Raw genomic sequence first — 22,476 nt, forward strand, 5'->3', positions numbered from 1 at the left:
CAAAAAAAGAAGATTGGTCCCCTTAAATGCAGAAAAGTAAGAACATTTATTATGCTTGATGGCTTGAAACGCGTAGCATTGAGACTTTATGTGCTGGTTCTGCCTGTGTTTGTGCACATATTAAGCATATTAAACTGTCACTATTCAGCATTCAATGGCCCTTTTTCATTTGTGCTACAAAATCAGTTGTTTGTAGTTTCCTAATTACACTTTTTTTTTGCCATGACTTGCTGCAAGTCATGGCAAAACTACAAACCACACGTGGACGGTACACTCAGTCCTAATTTATGATAGCAGGACTGCTGTAATGTTGATATTTGTTCTGTCAGGTGTAAGAGTTTAAATTGAATTTACCTGTTTAAATACATTTTGAACGTCACCACCACAGACATGTAAATATATATATTTTACAATAACCAACTTGTGACGATGAAAAATACTTTATTACATGCACAGTTGACACTGCTGGTCAATCCACGGTTTGCCATTTCATGCAGACCAGCCAATGGTGCGTACAAAAAAAACATGAAATCCAACAAATAAAAGTAATATCTGTAGAACAAATAAATAATTCTGAAATAAATTAATATCTGTAGTTTAGATATAGTAGTACAATCAACCGTACATTGTTGTTGATACAAATTAAATTCAAATAAGATGCATACTGTTAAAGCATTTTTCTCCCCATGTTCACTCTGGGCTTTAAAATCAAAAATATAGAAATACGATTTCAAGAACATAATGCAAATTTCCATTGACAAGACTTCACGCCTAACCTCAGGACAAAGGTCATGTTCAGTTGACAAATCTAGAGAATAAATACTGTACGGTATCTTTTCTAACTACAAACTATACAGTTGTATACAGTAATACACACTGTACATAAGCAAATGGCTTCTATTTTTCTTTCTCTACTTTTTTTCTCTACAAGGTGCTGTAATACTTGTGTTTTTCTATTGCTCTTTACCTTTTGGGACAATTCACCCAATTCACCCACAATGAAACTTAATTTCCCTCGTCAATATCTATCCACACATTTACTTGATGAGGATCAAATAGTTACGCTGTAGCTCCATGGCATTGTGGGTTGTTGTGAGTCACCGTAGTCTTTGTTGTTGCTCAGTTGAAACCAACATCTCCAAACCTCAACTCAAACAATCTGGCAAAATGCTCTGTATTTTAACCTGAACTTTAGACCCATACAGATGTGTCAGTACTGTCTTCTGCCTTCTTTCAACTGATTGTCCACAGCTCAACTAGATGGAGATCCACATGCTTTTAAAAAAGATGGACAAGTAGGAGTTTGAATGGACGTTTCCTTTTGATGATATTTGGCACTAACATACGTGATTTGAGACAGGAAACACAACACGTTTGCCACACACACCACAGAAATACAGTAAACTTCTATTCTCACTTCATGTCCCGCTCTAATGGACCGCCTCCTCTGACAGACTTCATGGTTAAACAAGAGAAAACTGGACGGTATTTTGCAATGTAAAAATAGAAAATGAAAATAATCTGACAATGTTAAATATTGAACAATAATGTTCACCTTTTCTGTCATGTCATTCAGCAGTTGTGCATACATTGTTGTGATTTAGTATGTGTGCGTGTCTTACATCTGGATCAGGGTCGCACTCTGAAGAAAACAGAAGCGTGTTTACAATATATTGGACCGATGTACTCTTTGGTTAACTCTGATGAAACAACCTCAGCAGCCAGATCTTTAAACACCACACATACAAAAAAAAGTTGTACAATATCATGAGTTAATCTGCATCTCAATCACTTCATGTGATGTGTGTGGTCAAAAGCTCTGGAAAGGCTCGTCGGTGCACTTTCTTTTCAAACAAACTGCTGTCAAAGTCGGGGAGGAACTTCCATACTCAGAACAATCATTTTCTGTATATCAGGTGGGAAGCGCTTCTCCTGCAAACCAACTCTCATTGCAGGCTGCTTATTCTCCACAAGGGGGAGCTGTTGTGGTGTTAGAACAGCTCTGCACCTGCCAACCTCTGCCATGCGTTCATCAGTATAGTAGTATCAGTAGTAGTATCAGCAGCAGATTGGGACCTGCAGCTCTAGACATACATGTTGTTTTCCTACCACCAGTCAGCAGAAGGATCAGTGACACTGTTGTGGATCTACACAAACATTTATGCAGTTGACCTTTTTCTGCTTATTCCCATCCACGGTGAGAGTTTCCTGATTGAGCGGCTCCCTCCTGTGGTCGGCGAGGATCACGCACCGTCCTCTGATTGCTGAGTGGGTCCTGAGAGATAGATGAGACAGCGATAGATTGTTTTCTTGGCAATCCAACAGTATGGCTGACGCAGTGGGAAGTGCAGTGAGAGCTGCACTCTAAGCACGAGGCTCCAGCCGGTGTGACAGTTCAAACAGAGTCTGCTGATTGTCGATGATATGCAGGTAATCAATGTAGGCTCGCACTTCTGAGCTGCTCTTCTGGGTGATGCCATTACCTGCAGGGAAATAATATAGTTTACCTCCAATCTAAGGCAGCAGCATCCACGACGACTACTGTATCTGTACTATACACAAAGATACACAAATTAATGTACATTTTTTCAACATATTCATATCATGTTGATGATGACCTGGTAAAAAACATATGGAATCCTGTGGAAAGCCTTTAAAACAAACGTTTCTTTCTACATAGGACATGCCTGTGGAGGATAAATCGAGCCATCATAATTTATATAACGAAGTGAAATGATTGTGGACATCATGGAAATGAAATGTAATTGAATTTAAACTATGAAGACAGTGGAGTTCACAGTTTTTTTTCCTACACACGTGTTTATTTGCCCTGCAAAGACTGAGAGGACATCACTGCTTATGAGTAGACGTACACAGTAAACTTTAACTTTATCTCATGAAACGAGAAAAGAGGGACCACTGACCCATGTGATCATTCTGACACTGCCGGATGAGACGCACCGTGTCCGCTATCATGTGCTGGAGATAGAGATGGACACACGCTTCACTAAACATTCAGCAACACTGCATGTTTTTCCGTGACAAAGTACAAGGGGTTCACGGACTCACCAGCTTTTCGAAATTGACCAGGTTGTCGTGAAATGTCTTGTTGCCTTCGTGAATAAACGTAATATCTAAAACAGATTTAACATTTTGTTAGTTTTCAACAAGTATTAGAGGTCAAATGTCTAATGGGAATATTTCACAGTGCTCTCCTGCCATAGTCGGAGGTGTTTGGCTATTGAAATGACAGAATAATGAACGCACCTTTCAGTAGCAGAGGGGGGAAGGGGATCTTTGGCGCCTTCATCTTCTTGAAGGAGTCCCTGTAGGCCTTGTGGTTCAGCGAGGGATCCTGTGAAGACATTTTCAAAACGAATGAGTGTAATCCCCTCAGGATGAAAGTGTGTGCCTGTGCATGCAGGCTTCGTTCGTGGAATTATGACATCATAAGAGACTAATGATCAACTAAAACACCTGTTTCGAAATGAAAAAACATCCTTTTGTTTCACTCCGTACTCGCCGAAGCACAGGTTTGTATTCCCTGTTCATTTCTTTGTTTTTTTATTATTATTTCAAGACAGATATATACAGCATAATATGCACTCCCTGTGCCTGTGAATACTTACTGTAACTGTCTCCAGCTCTAAAAACAGCCTTTTGAATTTCCCAGGTATTTTCTGCGAAAAAACAACAACAAACGGGACTTTTTTTTCATCAGCCACTATGCACTTCTACATAAAAGGTAGCACAGATGAAAGGAGTATTGATAAAAGCACATTCTTACCTCCCATGTCTGACCGAGGCGGCTAACAGCTGCAGTGTTCAGGCCCATTATAATGGCAAAGAAGCAGTTGAGATTCCTCTGTGCTTTACAGCTATAAAAGATCAAGGGAGCACACGGTTCAGTCTCTCGCGGGGCCGCAACGCAACAGCGTGAAAGCAGATGCAGTTCATTAATCTGCCACTTGAGGGGGCAGCATCCCCACGCTAGTCTGAACATTTCCTCCTCAATATTTTGGAGCAAAAGATGACCACAATGAATACATCTCTAACCAAAATGAAGAATGGCGTGCGTGAAGCTACTAACTGGGCAGCGATCTTGATGAACTTCTTGATGAGCTGGACCCTTTTGCAGAGCGTTGGGCACAGCAGCACCTCAGTCATCACCCACTGCTGGACTTCATTGCAGCGCTGCAGCAGCAGCTCCAAGGCCACAGTGTGGCTACTGCTGCTGTGGCGGCTGAAGGTGAAATAGACGAGTTCTTGCTGGAGACAAAGAAAAATACATTCTCGTTTAGCAGAGCAGGGCATGCTTCATGTCTGACCCTGAGCCTTTTTAGTGGTATAAAAGCACTGAGGTTCAAACCTCGTGTATTGACTCAAAGATGGCCCAGTCGAAGTTGGTGAGAGCGACGGCCACGTCCCATGTGTCTAAACTGAGCATGCGAGCCGTTCCCTGTTGCAGCTCTGTGTTGTCTGTGAAAGGGTTCTGAATAGGGGAAACAAGAGAAAACCATATCAAACACACGACAACATCATGGCCAGTCAGGGGCCCGCTTAAGTTATTTTCATACCGACAGTGGAGTTCGGAAGAAATGCAACGCGACATAGCTCCGTGTTGTCTTATTTGTTGCTTCTGAGCTGATGTATGACATGCGTATGTGTGTGAACTAACACATGACCCTGTTTTGTACTGTGTGTTTAAGGGGGAGTGGCATATTGCTCGTGATGTTCTTACCAGGACTTCACCCAAATCCTTCCTGCACACATGTAGTCTCCCAACTGGTCGTAAAGAATCAGAGAAGACTCGGTCCTGAGGCTGCAAGAGGAGTCTACCTGCAGGGGAGAACGCACATCACAAATAGCAGAATACCATTAAAAATCTGACAGGCAAGTAAGCGGCCATCAGTAGCACGAGATAAGACTCGCTGTGCCAGGCTCCACTCGGAGGTGTCACTTCAGTCACTGATAACAGACCCTGATTCACATTACTGGACTGTAAATGCTGCCCTCTTTTAGCTGTTGTCACTGGGGAGATATGTGGGTCAGCTATGTTGATTACAATCTTGCATTCATGCCTGTGCTCAATACATAACTTCAAGTGAGAAATATTTTGAGAAATGATAGAATGTAGAGTTTTTCATGAAACATTGACTTTAAATTTCTACTAGTGTTGACTGCATACTATATATTATAACCTATTACACTTCAGAATCACATTTTCTGATCTATTATGTACTGAATTATAGTGTTGAACAGAATGTTATAGAGGCTATAAATACACCAAGAGCTACAAACCAGGAAAATACACACTCATTTATGCTTTTACATCATCAAAAGTGCAAAAGACTACATATATTCTCTTCAGGTTGCAGCCATTCTGAGTGTAGTATAGTGCTGTAATGACTTGTGGTGGTTGATATGTCCTCTTGCTGGTTAGTTAGAAAGGTAATGACCTCCATTGTATGTGACAGCCACTAGCACCAGCTTCCCCAGTGGGATCTCCATCCTTTCTGCTACTGCCTGCAGCAGCTCCTGGGCCACGATCCCAGCATGGGCCCTCATACTCAGGAACGAGTCCATGGTGATATACACGTGACACAGCACTGTAACAGGGAGAATATAGTGTTTCAATAAGATTAAAAGTAGAATTCATAGCGCTTACATGAAGTGCAGCCCTGCCCGTGGTGTATTTACAGTTATGGAGCCCATCTCGAACATCTCGACCCAAATCCCTCTGTGCAGAGTGTTCGTACCTCTCCTGCTCCAAGCTTCCAGTGCACACTGCACACTAAGTTGCATTATATAACAAGAGACAAATCAGTTGTCAGTTGCTGAAGTCATACATTATAAATGGCACCAGGTTTTCTAAATTGAAACTAGATTTTGTCGCTCATAAGGCAGGAATCGCCTAAAAGATATTGTATTTTATTGGTGCAAATTCCTTTGAACATTTTCAGATAATCCAAACATCAGCCCCTGTAGGCGTCCTGGGAGTTGCCGTTTTGCTGTGAGAGCTGGTGTAAAATGTTGATGCAGGTTTTTGCTCCAGACGCAGACTCGAGCAGGGAATTTAACCGTTTAGCAACCACCTTCAGCCAGAAAGAAAGCAATTAATCAGGTCACCTGCTGCCTCCTCTCAACCTGCAGGAGTGAAAGAATACAGTGTAGAGCAAGGCTGCTACTTATTGATGAGGGGACCTTGAGAAGAACAACTGGTTCGAAACCGGTCCAGTGTAACTCGGGGATGAACTGGACAAGCATACTGAACAGATTTGTCCTGATTAAGTCAGAGAGTCAGTGTGGAAATGTTTTAGGACAATGGATATCTTAAAATCCCAGCAGATGAAGTCATGACTGTCTATGGCCAGATAGCATGAAAGGTAACCGTTTGCTAAAATTGGGTGAACTCGCTCTTTAAAACCAGCAAAAACTGAATCCATTGAGACAAGTTATGACTCCTCATTACATCCCTGAAAAGACTCTCATTGTTCTATTGATCGGACTAAATGTTTCCCCTCAACAGCTTTGGAAATAACACATGTTGGGAGGAGTGTGTGAAGGATGCCACGTTTTACGACTTACCTTCCTTGGTCTCCCTCTGCGGACCTCTGGACTGGAGCCCGTTCTCTTTCAAACTCAATTGGTGGACAAGTGCTTTTCCCTGGAAGAAGGGGAAATGCACATTGCGGGCATTTCGCTAGAACAATGTCTTTCGCAGGAAATGTGAGGGCATTAGTTGCAACACCCGATCTGTATGTCGAGTTTGTTCAACAAGATCCTCTCCGTCTTAGTGCCGTAAAGAGAGCAAACACAATAACTTCTCTCTCACCTTTCTTTGAGGGGAATATTCATCCACCGCACTGGAAAAGGAAGAAGATATAAATCAGTAACTCTGAAATAACTGCTCTGGGGATTTCCCTTACAAAAACACCAGTCTATATAATCAAGGTGAAGTGAATGTACATATATACTCCTCCGCAGTGTTCACTCCATTATTTAAGGTCAGTGTCGAGGCGAAATTGGAGTGCTTTGTAGATTTTAGACCTTCCAATGGGATCCCTTCATTTAATCACCTTATTCACATCAGTTACCTCTGGCTAGCATGATGGATCGCCCCGTGTCCATTATCATCCCGCAGCTTTTACTGGGCTCTGCATCACAATAGGCGTGTTGGCACAAAGCCTGCCCTGAGGGATCCCTTCATGGCTAGCAGAGGTCCTGCACTAATGAAAAACCTGATTACCACTGTATTGTCAAAACAGAGCTTGTGATTTAATTCACTCTCATGCTCTTAAAAAAGAAAGAAAATACATACACATATATGTATATACAGCGCCACAAGATGAGCGAGTGCAAGAGAACAAGTGGTATTTGATTCTTAAGCTTTCGGAAACAAGTACGGTTTGTGGCCAGATGGAAGTTGATGGGCGCATAGAACTAATTCAGTATTCCTTCTATAAGAAATTACACTTTTAGGCTCTTCTACTCGGCAGCAGATTGCCACAAAAGCAGTCAACCTTGTCCTCCCCCCCGAGGGGGGACTGATTGTGAAAAAGCTCATAAATAGTAGAGTATGTCAGTTAGTAACACCCTCACAAAGTCCACTGTTGTGGGTGTTGTGGCTCTCCCACCCTGGATATAAACATGAATAAAGCCGGCCCCCCGATAACGGCAGCAGAGTCAGCTTGGATTATCCGCACTGCTTTCTAATGGGTGGCAGGTTGGAGCGTCCCCTGGGGAGAAGATCTGGTTGGAGGCAGCGGTCGAGGGAGGGGAGGGAGGGGACACGGGTGTGGCAATGTGTCTGGTGACTGCATGGGGGGATGTTTATGTTGTAATGTCGGAGAGCAATCTGACCCTTGCTTTTATTAAACCAAGACATCGGAGCGTAGTAACAGTTCCACTTTAAACAGAGCCGTTATTCAAGACTCAGTCAGATGTCGATGAAGAAATCAGTTTGATTGAAAGTTAGACGCATGTTTGATGCACAGCACATCAATTATGCACACATAATGTTCAAGAAGCACTTGTCTAAACATGAATCATTTAAAAAGGCTCAGACTCCATGTCTAATGGTCAAACCACGTCATTAATTTTCTGACTTTTGGACCGAGTGAAGGGATGTAATACTGTAAGGCTTCAGCCTACACCTTTTGGGTGATTGCTTCTATCTCTTTTTGACATTGATTCATTCTGTTGTGGCTGTTTAAGCACTTGGATACAATTTGCATCTTGCAAAGACAGAATTTGTGCCAAAATGTGTTGACTGAAAAGCGCGTGTGATTATACTGTACGCTTGTTAGTGATGCATTGATCCAACTTTAAGCCAAGTATCGCTTTGGCACTAAACTAAATTGGCCCGTCATGACTGAATTAATCTAATATAGCAGGAATGTGGATGTAATTATTATTGTGGATTTGTCAATGAATTTTAAGCATTGTGCTTATGAAGTCAGTATCGCTGCTGATACCAATCAGGCAATGTGTAGCAGTGCGTTACTATTGTGTGTCTTTTCTATTTAGATTATGAATGAATTCAAATAATTGAAGGTAAGAAGCCACAGTAGTCTGCATGCTGTAAGGATGTGGGATTATACTCATGAGTTTGAAGTTGTGTCCAATAAACCATTACTGTCGCATAATTTCTTCTCATAGAAAGTGACTAGTCTACTGACTTCCTCAGAGGGAAGTGAGAAAAACTAAATTCGGGTGAAGTCTGATCTAAATACTTTTCTCTCCTGTTTATGACTTTAGGAAAAAAGGTTTTGTGAAAAACTTAAAGCTTTTCAAAATTAACTTTTTGTCAATATCCTTTTTTTTGGTAGGCAGAATTAGTATCACAACAACAAACACACAAACATTATCCTGATAAAAAAAACAAACACCTGCTGACTGTTTCAGATGAAAAACATTTAAGGAACTGCGTCAGATTATCCAGGCGAAACGCAGGAGAGAAAACAATTAATATCACATTTCCAAAATCATTAGAATGAGTAGTTTCACTTGCATGTCTGGTCTTTTGTACATTTCTGACACTATCATTAATCATAAGAAATCCTGTATTTCCTCAGATTCACGATAAAGAGCGCTTTGACCTTCATATTTCCGTCCACAACATCCAGAACACTGCAATTACTCTTCAGCATCTGAATACATTCATTGATGAGACTAAAAAAGGCAAGCAGAGAAGCAGCTCTTTCTTTGCACTCAGAGACCAGCTAGTGTCTCTGCTTCATTTCAGCACTCCAACAGTCATAGTCATCCTCGCTCTTGTACACTATCAGGCTCAATATCACTAAATACATCAGTCTCCCAGTTTCACACAGAAGTTATGTGGTCACTCACTGTCTGCGGTGCAGCTGGTACAGCTTCTGCAGTTCCCTCACATCCTTCTCCAGCAGTGGGTGCTCATAGAGATCATCCAACACGTAACGATACAAAGTCTGGAAGGAAATGTCAATTTTCAGTCCTCCCATATTAAATTCCACCCTTTTCCCCCTGCACATTATATTCCCTACCTTCATGAACAGTTTGACGTGCTCGTCCTCCCTCAGGAAGTCTTTGCAAAGGGCCATCCACTGCGACACCAGGTGCAGGACTTTCCGTTTCCTCTCCAGAGTCTCTTTCCTGTCCTCTTTCCCTCGGTATCGCTTGGTGCAATAGGTGGGGGTTTCGGGTTAAGGCTTCAGCACAGATGGAGAGCGAGATCTATTTGCCGACATCACATGCAGGCAGCGTGAAGCATGAATAAAGCCAGCGAGTGTGTGATGTTGATTTAAGGACAGGCAGCTAGAGAGACTGGATGAACACAGCTGAGTGAAGTGGAGCAGCTTTGACACAATACAGCAGTCTGGTTTTTGTATAAAACATTGATGTGTGCCTGTAACGTTCACACAAAAATAACGTGTATTGTGTGAATCTTTGCAATAATGTTCCTGTGAAAGGCCCTGTGTTCAAGGATATTGCCCCAGCAGAGCTTGGCACAGATCACTGGTTGACATGAACACTGGGTAGGTCAGCAGAACATCATCCAGAAGTGTATCTGCAAAGACAAGCACATGATTGACAATGGAAAAAATACCTAATTTCTCTAAAACTTTAGAAACAATCCGACCGTTTCAGACGAGAAAAGCTTAAAACAAGTTAAAATTCTGTGCAGACCGTTGTATACATAAGTCCAACGTACACCGCCTCATTGGGTTGAAATTACGGATGCTGGAGGGCAGGCGACCCAATGACCTTGACGACTGTTTGATTCATGTTTGCTGAGCTGCACATATAGTATCCTCAACTCTTAATTAAGAAGGCAGCACCGAGAATTGACCAAGATTTTTTTTTCCTATTCCATCTTAAACATACTCATTCTTTGCAGCAAATACAAGTGAACAAGCACTAAGTAGAGACATTACAGAGGCAAGCAGAGTGCGAGAAACCTTTTAATGGCACTTTATTCTTCGTAGTCAGTCTCAGATAATTGCTTGTACTGAAACCACGGAAGACCATTTGGCTCCAACACGTTCAAACAAGCCTTTACTGGCTTCATCTTCAATCTCACACATTTGCTATTGCCGGCTGTATCTGTAAAGATAAGTCAATAATGTGTCTGTTGACTCCCTATGACCTTTGATAAAGTCTATGTTTTCATTGTGAATATCTCACAGCAAAAAAAGGCATCTGATGTTGCTTAGCCATCATTCTAATATGTTTACAAGCACCCACTGGATCCTTGTATGGTTTTCTTCCCAAGGTTGCACTTGGGTAAGTGTTTCTGTAAATGGATTAAATCAAAGCATGGTCAAATAGATCGTCCGCTCACTTTGATACGTTCAGGTAACTTTCAACGCGCAATACTTCATTATTTACCACGTTGAAGACTAAAGAAGTCAGTTCTTTTTAAAATCACACCCAGAGTCTCTTTCTCCCAGAAATCTCTTAAAGGGAAAGTAATTATTGTCCGGACATTATAGCAAGCTGTAAAAAAAAGTGTTTTATAAATTGACATTAAAGCCGTTAAAATACACTTCTGGGGTGTAAAAAGGACAGACAATAAGTCCAAGACATGATGTCTGGCCACCAGCAAAAAGCTTTACAAATCCTATTAGAGCCAACGTGGTCTCAGCCCCTCTGTAAGTGTGCCTCATACCAAGAATTGTACATTCTCCCTTTTAATTTCACACTGGCTTCCCAGGGCCTTTGTGTGCGTTCTGGTCCACAGGACTCCCCGACATCATTATGGTAATCCGTGCCGAGCAGCTGTGGATGCGTCACTCACTGCTTATGAGCGGGGACACACTCGTACATGTGTAGTTCCGATGAAGAATACAGTAACGCACCTTAACGCACAGCCAGAAAAACAGCACACAAAAGATTACCCACGCGCCCGCATACTGTACTCTACCTCCACACACACACACGCACGCACACACAGACAAACGCACACATTCACAAAGCACTACTCACTCACTCTGTTATGTATTTTCTCCCAGATATCTTAACACTTTTCCAACAGCTTAGATATCACTCCCCAGGCTGTACACTCTGCAAGGTTTTTGAAGTTGGAAAAACAGAATAAATATTTAATTTTACGACCTAAAGTCATATTCTCAAGGTCTACTTTTTTTGGTAACACAGCGTAAAATAAGCAGGAAATATCCTGCAGTGTATAGATTTAATCCAAACAGTTTTGCAGGAGATGTGTTGACCCACAAACAGTTATGTATGAATTGTGCTGCATACATCACGTTTAACAAACTACACGTCACACACAAGCGAATGTAGCGGAAATCTGAACCTTCCAGTCTTCTATACTGCTGTTTAGTACTCAGATTCCTGCTTTCTGGCAGTTAAAAATGAATTTTGTTTCCTTTTCAGGGGAAATGCAGAATGGATTCATTGATCCACCTCGTCCATCTCCTGTGAAATCAATCAAACTGTCAATCCACCTGCCAATTACTTTTGCATTTAAATAAGTGCTCATTAAATTGATCGCAGCAGCCTTTGAAATAAGCGTGTTAATGTGTCACTTAGTGGCTCAGTAAGCACCAGAAGACATCTTTGTGTGAAAGACTTAAATTACTATGATTGTCGGTAATTAGACATTTTGAATCTTATATCCGCATTAATGTGATGCTTTCTTCCCTACGGATAAGCATCAACATCTCCGCTCATGGTGCATCAGTGAAAGAGCTGAAACATCCTCTCATTTCCAACACAAATGGCGCATTATATGTTTTTCAGAGCTGGAAGTGTGCAGAATTTGTACAGAGCAAGAATCAATAGCTGCACTGAGATTGAGCGCAAGGAAGAAGGCAACACTGAACTCTTGTGAATGCTAGCCCACAGAAGGAAACGTTAGCATTGAAGAGCTAACCACTAGACTACTGCAGTAGTTCACATTTGAATTTACCAGAAAAGTGCCATCTTCTGCAGTAAGCTCCTCTGCATTCTGAATGTTGTGCCACCATGATGAGTTGAACATGTCTTTCTAATGTGCTGCACAGCATGCAAGTCATAAACTCGGCATCAATAACTCGCTGCAACCATCAGTCAAGTTGTCTCTCTGAGCCATCTTTGAAAGGAAGCGCAAACTCAGCCGCGTGGTGGATGTTCAAATAAATCTCTTTTTGATGAAATCAAGGATCCTGCGCTCTCGTGCCTCTGGTGAGCAGAACCTCCAAGGGCACACTCAGCACAGACAGAGCGAAGGCCAGAACAAATCTAACTCTTCAACATCACTGAGTGTGGATCGATTGCTGTTCAGGACTCAGTTCATTCCTTCTCCTGCTCAGGTCTCTGGCTCTTTGACCCTGGGATATCACTCGGCAGCATCCTGCTCCGGTCCACAGCTCCCAATGGAGGCTTCCCTTCAATGCACTCATCGCAAGATGAGCTAAGAGTGAGTGATGCATCAGCAACACACTGCCGACTGAACCCAAATGGGATTTGCTAAAGCGGTTATTGTTGGTTGTAAATACACCCATTTGTCTGCAAATTCAGCTCCATGTTTCACATGTTAACAAATACTCAAATATACAAATGATCTGTGTGTTTCAACATAAAACATAACTCTCCGGTTCATGTTTTATGCACCATTTTCCAACTGCAGGCACTTCTCCCCAGAGGGCATTGAGATCAATTTCATTCACTTTGTCATCAGAATGAGTAATGATCTCTGGTATGGGGTTAGCCAGCTTTCATCCCGATGAGAGATCATCTGTGACCATCTCCGAGGGGAAAATCTCCTTTTTCTTCCCTTCTGCTTCCCCTGTTCTCTGTGATACAGTGTTCCTCCTTTTTCTCGCTTGTATTCCTCCTTTGCTTGTCTGATTGTGCTCCTGCTCTCAATCGTCATCTCCCCTCAAAACATCATTCCAGATCAATCAACTGGGTCTCCTCTGCCTTGGCAACAGTGTCACATCATCATGTACCTGCTGGGATGAGAGGAAATGTGCTCATTTGTCGTCGCTGTGAGGCTGAACTGCATAGCACGCAGTCCGATACGACATTAATCAAACAATATGAGCGACATTTATCTCTGTCAACAGCTTCTAAATGGCTCAAACTTAGAGGCATTCTGGGAATAATAGCACATGATTAGCCCAGAAATGTTGCCCAGAGGGAGGTTGTTGTCTCAGCTCCTCTGCGAGAGAAGGATGGTGAGGGGAGAGAGTGAAACGGAAAGTAAGGGAGTTATTTCTGTCTTTCGCTCTCTATATCTTTCACAAACACACACACACACACACACACACATATCTGTAGACCTACTCCAGCACACCATCTTAACAATGTAGTCCTAAAGTTGTCGAGGTGCCATCCACTCACTCAATATTCTCCTATTTCTTTTTATTTTAACCCAGTAAGGACATCATGGATGAGAAAGGTGTTTCAGGACTTTGAGGTACGCATGCTGACCTGACTCTTTGCTGGGTGTTGTCCCCTGGTCGTCGTCCAGTGTCAGGTCATTCAGCAAGTGCTCCAGGATCTTCTCTGGCGTCCCTGACACCACCACGTACCTGTCGGACACAACAGAGTCAGTGGACGAGTCCTCCTCCATGGAGGACAGAGAGCGGCTGCTGCTCCACTCCTCCTCTCCTTCCGTTCCCTCATCGTCTATGTAGCGAAAGTAGGGGACGTCAAAGGTGGGCATCGTCACCGGCTCTGCCCGGCCGGTGCTGTCGCTGCTGCTGTCCACGGAGCCCTCGTCCTCGTCCTCGTCCTCCTCCTGCTCGACCAAGGCAGCGTGCAGCAGCCTGCCCTCCTCCTGCAGCAGGTTCGCGGGCTGTGGCCGAGATCCCATCCTTAGCGGAGTCCCTTTGCCCTCACACCGGCGATGTTGCCGTGGTTACTTCCGCATGTCCCTCTTACCAATCCATCCATCCACCTGCAGCTGCTCCAGTCCACAGCTGTCTTATCCCTCAAAGCACACTGAGGTCTCTCCCGGTACTTTATGTTCACGGCTGGAAAAAAAGCTCCTGAATTACTTGAATGGGAAGCCAGCGAGCAGCCTCACAGTCCCACGCTGCTCACTTATATGTATTTAATGTAGTCATTTATGTGTTGGGGAGTTGTGATGTAAGCATGCCTGTGAGAGTGAGCAATCCAGAGAGACAGAGAGCGAGAATGATGAGAGGGAGAGTGCTGAGGGAGATATACAGAGAGAGAGGGAGGGAATCTAGGAAGGAGGGGACTGGAGAGGCTTACCTCCTGTTCCTCGCCTCCACTCTCCCTCCTCCCCTCGCTGTTGCAGAGAGGGCTGGCCGCTCTGATGATATTCTCTGGAGAACCAGCACATCGTGGCCCCTCTCCTTCAGACACAGGCGGACTGCTTCGTCACTCTGGGGCTGGACAGAGAGAGAGAGAAGGAGGGAGGGAGGCAAGGAGGGAGGGTGTTATCACCAAGGAGATTCCCCTGTATTTTCTCCCACTCACATAAATCACCACTGATTTCCATCATAATACTCTGTCCAAGCGAGCACTGTAAATGAAAGAGAATTTCCATATATCATTATGCAGTGCTTATCGGTGGAGCCCATTCAGGGATTAACATAGAAGACTCGTTCAGATTTTAATTACCAAATCCTATGTAGAGGCGATTCACTTCTGGGTGGTGTCTAGAGACAATCTGTTTTCAAGATGTCAAAGGGTTAAACTCTGCACAATAGCAAAAGTTTAGACTTGCATCTAAAATGGTAGACCCTCGTCTTATGATCACCACGAGGTGCTTTAATGAAAAATTCATCTTTATATTGTCTACTCCCATTTTCTCTCTCTCTCACACATAATTGTTTTAATCAAAGCCGCTGTGTTGAACACTAAAATCTCCTCAATCCCACTTACAGACCAGTACAATTAAACAATGTAAGGATTGTTTGGATATATATATATATATATATATATATATATATATATATATATATATATATATATATATATATATATATATATATATATATATATATATATATATATATATAAGTCTGTAGATGGCTGGTAGCTGCTTGACAATGGAGGTCTGGATCAGAGATATTAATCTTAATGAGGAGTTCATTGTATGGTGCACACATCCTGCATCAGCTACTTATAACTGCCCCCCTCACCCCCAAACACACACACACACACACACACACTCTGTCCTCATCCATCAGTCAATCAAACACAAGCCTCTGCGCATGCAATTAGCCAGGCAGACAGACTGGAAGCGGTTGCAGTTTTTTTCTGCCCTAATTGCCTCTTTTGCAGAGAAGCATCTAGGACCCTTCAGTTAAGCATGACTTCCTGGCACATTAACGCTGCTCTGTGGACAAACATGCATACACAGACATGCTGTAGATGCACAACACATACACTGATGAATGCATTAACGTAACATGCAAACGTGCACAATATCTCATACAACGCAGACACGTAATTGTGTCCATCACTTGGCGGGCCACATTTGAGCAATGACATTTAACAGTTCAACAGTGGCATCTATAAACAGCAGAGATGCTTTCAAAGCCTCGGAAAAGACCATTAATGGCAATGTCTGCCGGCGGTTCCCTCAGTGATTTATGACTTGAAGCAAAGTTTACATGTCTGTTAGTGACAACTTGTGAATTTGTTTCCATCTTCATCGTAATATAATCATAAATACACGCACCATGAAAGCAATTATAGAATTTCATGGTGTTACGGCTGTGTCCTGTGTAATAACGGACTGTATTGTCCTGCACGATCTACGACTTAAGGGGTGTGACAAAAAGCAAAGAACTAGAAAATTCCCATAAAAGGAAGGCGGCACTGATTAGCTTCCTGGTTCTTGAGGGGGGAAAAAAATAGTTACATCTCTATCAAGACGTGACGTACACTGTGTGCTCTTTGCTTTATCGAAACACATTGTTTTTGACTGACTAAGCCCAACAGCAAAGCAAGTTGAATTCCTGACTATAATTAACAAAATGTTTCAGTGTACTGTTTTCGGGTCCAACAGCAAACAAACCTCTCCTCACAATGAATTATTGATCCTGCCTCTGTGGCTTCAGGCCACTTCTCCGTGTGCCCTTGGCTTTGTGGTTACCAGTGTCATCCTAAGAAAAAAGCACAATCAGGCTTCTCGAGTGAAAGCTCGTAATGAGACGGGGCCACAGTTTCTACGACCGCAGCCTGGAGGGGACCTCGACTCACGGTCAGCAGACGAGTAAACACTACTTATCAGGCCTCTGCACAAAGACAAGTCCCGCCTAAAGTTTACTCTCTCTTTCAGGGTTCCTGTTGCATTCTGCTGGCTCGGTTTGGACACTTTCTGTCTTCATGTCTCTGAGGTGAGGCAGCAGCTCTGGCACGCATGGTATGTAACACTTAAAGAGACCTGGAAGGTGTCCGTCCTGACAGGGTGCAGATTGGACTAAATTCCTCTCAAGGAAGAGTGTGGATCAAACAGAACGGGAAAATGAGGAAGAATAAAACCAAAGATTCATCCATCAGTGTTGTTTTCAAAGAACCCTTTGATGCAGACGCATTTCATTATCTTCAAATAGTAATTAGCTGAAATTCCTGGGTTAAGCGCTAATAATATGATGTAAACAAGAGTATGTGCAAATTATGGATACTATTTGCACATAATCTTTTTTTATGCTTCATGCACAGCAGCTCTATGTTCTATTTAGATGGTCAGAACAAAGGAAAATTAATGATTCATGATGATTGATGAAATAATGTTATGTAAGGTATGTATTTGATACCCCAGAATAATTAAAAATAGGGAGTATGTAATCGAACAAAAGAACAAGTGATTACCAACATTAAAACGGCAAACTATTGGGGCTATTACAATAAAATGAATAATGAATTTATACATTCCTAATGTCCCTGCACCAGAATATCTGATACATTTTCACAGACTTGCAGTCTACCATATAGTGTCCATGTTACTGCCAGCTGGGATTTAACTGATTTCTATGCTCTTATATGTCTGGGCTTGGATATTTATACAAGTTACATACCACAGTATATGCATTGTAGCATCATTGGATTAATTTAAACCATTCTATAATCTAGAAACACTAACAGATAATCTCACGTAATCTTAATATTTCTAGTTAATGCCAAGCATTTAATGCATCACATCATCTTATCTGGCCATTACCACTAGGATTATATAAATGAAACCAGCACACTTGTCATCGGTATACTATTTTTCTACATGAGAAACTTGACCCAATGCATGTCAGTAAAACAACGAAGGTCAAACATATTGTTTTATTATGCGCCGCCAGCGTCATATGCAGATCGGCAGTGGCTTAGTGCAGACGAAAGGTCATTATATTGAATACCGACATTGATAAAGAGATCTAGCCTTGTGTTTGCAGAAAAGGTTTAAGACGTAATGCACTGGAATCCACCCTAAAACCATACAATGTCTTGGCCTGCTGGTCTGGCCACTTGACACAACTTTTCCTGCCATTGTTGTTCATTTCAGCACACAGACACACAGCTGGCAGGAAGGGAGAAGCTGAGCGCACCATAAGGTCAGCCAATCAGACGTCTCCTACGCAGCCAACTGGCAGGTGATGTAATGTTTCTAAATGGTGTGCAGGCCGAACTGAACATCTAGTGCCTGTGTTTAGATACTGATAGAGACATTTTTATGCAAATGATTGTAATGCATTCCACAGTATTCTGTTCTATTTTTACATCTCGTTGGCAGCCGTCTCGGGATTTTTTGGTATATTGAATCTTAAGGCGCTATTTGTAGTCTGGACAGAATCTAAGTGACACAATTCATCTTCACAAAAAGCACAGACACTATAGAATGTATAGAGGCCCATTAAAAACAGACAACAAATTCAAACAGACCACACAGGAAGTGTGAGAAACGATGCTGAGGCACAATGCTCACCGAACAGCAGCATAAAACCCCAGCTAAGGGTAAAATGGACTAATCACTGAATTTTTAAGGATGGAGTTTAGCTGGTTATTTGAGTGGTGCTCATAATGACATAAAGAGGACTATCTGATAAGCGGCTTGGCATATTTCTTCATCAAAGAGTGTCACATTTCACACTCAGGACGTGGTTCTGAATATTCATGAATATCATTTTTTTTTTTAAGTTACATATACTATATGTACAGCATATTATAAAAATGAGTGTTCCGACTGCAGCAGTGTTGTTCAGGTGCATCTCACCTCGCCTGTCCTCTCTGAGCCCTTGTTGTGGTTCTGCAGGAAGCGGTAGCCGTCCTTGGCCAGTCTCTGGACCACCTCCAGTCTGGACAGGTCCTCCTTGTCTCCTTGCATGTGTATCCTCATGCTCCCCGGCTGCAGCGCAGGGGACACGGAGAACATGTACCTCAGGCCACAGTCCCACGACATCCTAGACTCACAAACAACCGGCTGTCCACCGGGCAAAACAGCAGGACTACTGCCTGTGAGCTCACGCTACTCTTTTTTTTTTTTTAAAAAGTGGAAGAGCAGGTGAGTGTATGAATGCAGAAAAAAAGTGTATGTATAGTGTGTGTGTCGTTCCAGGTGAGTTAGAGAGTATTCTGTCACTGCAGCCAAACAAAATCCCAGTCCCCACACAGCTATAGCCGCAGGAACAAAGACTTCATCAAATGGACTCCAGGTATCGGTGCGTGCTTGGCTTTAGTGAGAGTGAATGACAGATTCCCTCTCTCTGTCCTTTGCTTGCTTTTTACCACTGGGGAGGGGAGTGAGTTAGGAACACGGTGGCTTCAGGAAACATCTGGTGAGCCAGACAGCCCCAAAAAGGAAGTTTCGAAATCTCCCGAAAACAGGAGTGTAGATTCAGGATTGGGCAGGGTACGTTACACTGGAGGGTCAAACACTTGTGAGGGGGGGAGGGGGAGCGTGCATTATGTGTGTGGTGGAAATTCTGACACGAGCACAGAAAACAACTCTGAATTCAGTCAAATGAATACAATCAAGTATACTTGTGTCACCTACAAGCAGCTCCTAAAGAAAAAGCATACACATGTACATAGGTGACCGATAACAAAGCCCTTTGTGGCCCTAACAATGCTGTGGAGCAACGCTTTGTTGCGCTAGCCGAGTACAGTTGTATCTTGTCTTCTACCTTCACAAAGTGTCCGTTTTTATTAAAGATCACCAACTTGTCAAACACTTGCTAATTAAATGGAGCTTGTTAGCTGCTTAACGTTGTTACAGAAGCACCAGCGGGATCCTGCATGTATTGAGAGAGGTAAAGCAAGGACATTAATCCTTCCCATGAACACTTTATCTATTAGTGTTATATCTTTTTTCCCCTCTGTCAGCAGTGTGATGCTTGACTGGGTCCTTGCAAAGCCATTCAATTGTGCTGCTCTTCCAAACTGCTGATACAGCAAACTGCAGAATGAGAAAAGGTCCCCATCTCTTGGTGGTGTTTCTCTTGCATGTGATATTGATACCCATAATTTTACAATGCTCTTTCGTTCTTTCAAAGGAAATGATTGGGAAGATGTTGATTGCCCTCATATGTATTTAAATGTGTGTATCAGCCTATTTATGCATCACTTCAGTGAAATAATTTAATCCCTCAACTCTTTATTGGGACTTGTTAATTCTACCTTGGGTCTTTATATTCAGAATGCGCTGATAACGCTTATTATCATTTTAATTAAAAAAAAATGTAGGTGTTGTTAAAAATGTCCTCAACTTATTAGTTCTACAAAACAGCCTTTTCTTTATTAGGAAAAACAACTGATTTTACCATATCCTTGATTTAAATATGTATAGTAAACAGCCACTGTACTGTGTTACTGTTGTTTATAAGTAGGCGATCCTGTACTGCTCTATATTAAACTCAGGAAATTGTTGGCCTTGAATGTCTAAAAACAACCTTGTCTTCCTTCCTGCTCCTTCTGAGAGAACTGCTGAGACAAAGCCAGGAGGACAAGTATAGCTTTAATGTGTTACCACTGACCCAGTTTCTCAAGTAAATGAATTGCAAAGTGAGAATGCCTAAAGTCAGACTTGTTAGCAAGCTTGCTCTAGAACCGTTGTCTTCATCCAGGGACTACCATGACTACCATGGGCCCTACACTGTTACTGTAGGCCTGCGGCACTGCAAAAGAATAAAACAGTGATGAAACTCTACTGAGCTTGTTGCAGTAAACCCTTTTCAAAATAACATCCAGTTATATCCAGTTACAGAGATTCAACAGCTGCACAATCTAGTATGAAAGAAGAGATTTAACAGCAGAAACAATAATATCACCTTATGTTCTCTGCATTATTACCGTACTGTATTTGTGTAGCACAAATTAACGTTACACACAAGGGAAATTAATGTGATCCGTGGTCACGTTCTTTCAAACATGGAGGCTAGTTTTAGCGGACCATGGTAGGGAACAGTGTTATGAGCATGAAGGAACATTAAAGAACCATACAGTATACTGGCATCTACGCCTATGTGTAAAAGCAAGATACCTGTGTTTCTGATAAACAAGCCAACACTTTAAAAACACTACTGTTTTCTAGATTCTTCAAAGATGTTAATATTATTTCATTTATTTTATTTTTTAGCACCTATAGTATATATTGGGAGTCGTTTTATAGCGGGAAATACCTGAAACTAATGCAGTATACAACAACTCAACAATAAATCCTGTCTCATGAATGTTATAATGTTTTCTTTTTTGTAACTTTATGATGCATCGGATTTCTTTTTTTTAACTTTACAGTTTGTCATTACATTAAAAAAATGTAATTACGCATCTAAACCTGAATGACGTAAAATAGTCACCTGGACTTGGCACAGCAGCACAACATGAAACCCAGACTCTTGCATAGTAATAATTGACTGTTGAACTCGGTTCCTTTTCCAGATCGATATTCATCAGGCTGCAATGTTGTGCACAGCTTCCAGTAAAATAGACTCCCACCAGTTCTTCCTGGCAAGATGCCTTCACGAGCCTACTCATGAGCTCTGTTCCTTACCTAGGTGATGGATGTAATGTTACACACTGTCAGTGATTGTAACCTTAATATAGTCATAGTGTAGAGAGTTGCAACAGAAATGGCTTGTATAATAATGACAGATGCTGGCAGTCAGTATCATCCTCATGGAATAACAACAAGCTATTAAAATATATAAGAGGCTTTCATTAGGCATATAGACTTGCACAGAGCTGCTGATGCTATTCAGTACGTGTAGTAAACCAGTAAATTGGAACTCTTTCAATGGTGGAAATATTGAAGGTACCATTTATTTCCTTCCTGTTTATGCTCATCTATAAATTAGAAGAGTTTACATCTTAGTGATGTCAGAAATGAGAATAGAGTGGAAACGGGATTTTAATGTCCTCCAATTCTGAATGCTCTCCTTCTCGTTTTGTTATTCTATCCACCCTCATATGTCCTCCTGTGGATAATAGTTATCAATATTAGAATCACTCTTGAAGGGTGCTGACTATTTATTGAAAATCCAAGAGTTAAGATTTGGTTGTAAACAGACACTGTGTGTTTTGTGTCTCATTTTTACGGTAATGGTGCACTTGTATACTGGCATGACGTCGACCATTTAATGTTACATTGACATCTACTGGCCACAAAGAGCCCTTACATTTGCATATGGCTACTGTACGTACATATAAAATATGTGAACTACACAAGGTGATGTAGTTTCTTGCAGTTTATTGACATGAATTAGGAGAACGTCGTCTAGCGTAACATGTGCAGCACTTTATTTAACATTACATATGAACTATATTTATTGGTGGATTATTTGATCAGAATACTTGAGGTCAAAGATCATCTTCAGTCATCTTTATTATCATAATTATCAGTCTGAAAAATAAGGACAAAATACAATACAGAAATTTCACAGCGAAATTATACAAATATATTGAGATGTGTTGCTGGTTGTATGACAAAAGGTTAAACTTTGATGTTATTTCCACTGTACAAGAAGGATATATGAAAACATACAGTAGCTGAGAGTAATTCCCAAGGCATATTCCCAACAGTGT

The 22,476-nt window shown here is 41.9% G+C and overlaps 2 protein-coding genes across 7 annotated transcripts in view; one reads left to right on the top strand and one right to left on the bottom strand.

Annotated features, from left to right (window-relative positions):
- Positions 1 to 4,887, top strand: part of si:dkey-233k19.3 (dynein axonemal heavy chain 11) — a 43,660-nt gene extending 38,773 nt beyond the window's left edge. For 2 of the 4 annotated variants that reach the window (XR_011077195.1, XR_011077198.1), the window contains exons 85-86: positions 2,205 to 2,430; positions 4,710 to 4,887. The gene's annotated coding sequence lies outside the window, so the exon portion shown is untranslated. Of the gene's footprint in view, positions 1 to 2,204; positions 2,431 to 2,680; positions 2,956 to 4,709 lie in introns of those variants that run through there. The other 2 variants (XR_011077196.1, XR_011077197.1) reach the window with 2 other exon arrangements.
- On the bottom strand, positions 178 to 18,856 carry LOC137781016 (rap guanine nucleotide exchange factor 5-like). 3 transcript variants are annotated; one of them, XM_068569503.1, is made up of 18 exons: positions 18,671 to 18,856; positions 14,707 to 14,846; positions 13,918 to 14,018; positions 9,970 to 10,048; positions 9,525 to 9,669; positions 9,352 to 9,449; positions 6,836 to 6,866; positions 6,589 to 6,667; positions 5,460 to 5,609; positions 4,742 to 4,839; positions 4,370 to 4,492; positions 4,091 to 4,269; positions 3,788 to 3,878; positions 3,630 to 3,680; positions 3,268 to 3,355; positions 3,070 to 3,134; positions 2,925 to 2,979; positions 178 to 2,483 (listed from the first exon to the last, which is right to left on the bottom strand). In XM_068569503.1, exons 1-18 carry the CDS (start codon positions 18,854 to 18,856, stop codon positions 2,365 to 2,367), a joined length of 1,878 nt encoding a protein of 625 aa, XP_068425604.1. In that variant the 3' UTR covers positions 178 to 2,364. The 3 variants fall into 3 exon arrangements, with proteins under 3 accessions (XP_068425604.1, XP_068425605.1, XP_068425603.1); XM_068569504.1 differs by having other exon boundaries at positions 179 to 2,483; positions 13,918 to 14,050; positions 14,760 to 14,846; positions 18,671 to 18,781; XM_068569502.1 differs by lacking the exons at positions 14,707 to 14,846; positions 18,671 to 18,856 and having other exon boundaries at positions 181 to 2,483; positions 13,918 to 14,697.
- Positions 18,857 to 22,476: the final 3,620 nt, after the last annotated feature.

Source organism: Clinocottus analis, unplaced genomic scaffold (assembly GCF_023055335.1).
Source record: "Clinocottus analis isolate CAN_PGR_092001 unplaced genomic scaffold, fCliAna1.0.p SCAF_9, whole genome shotgun sequence".
In the NCBI taxonomy this organism is placed as follows: domain Eukaryota; kingdom Metazoa; phylum Chordata; class Actinopteri; order Perciformes; family Cottidae; genus Clinocottus; species Clinocottus analis.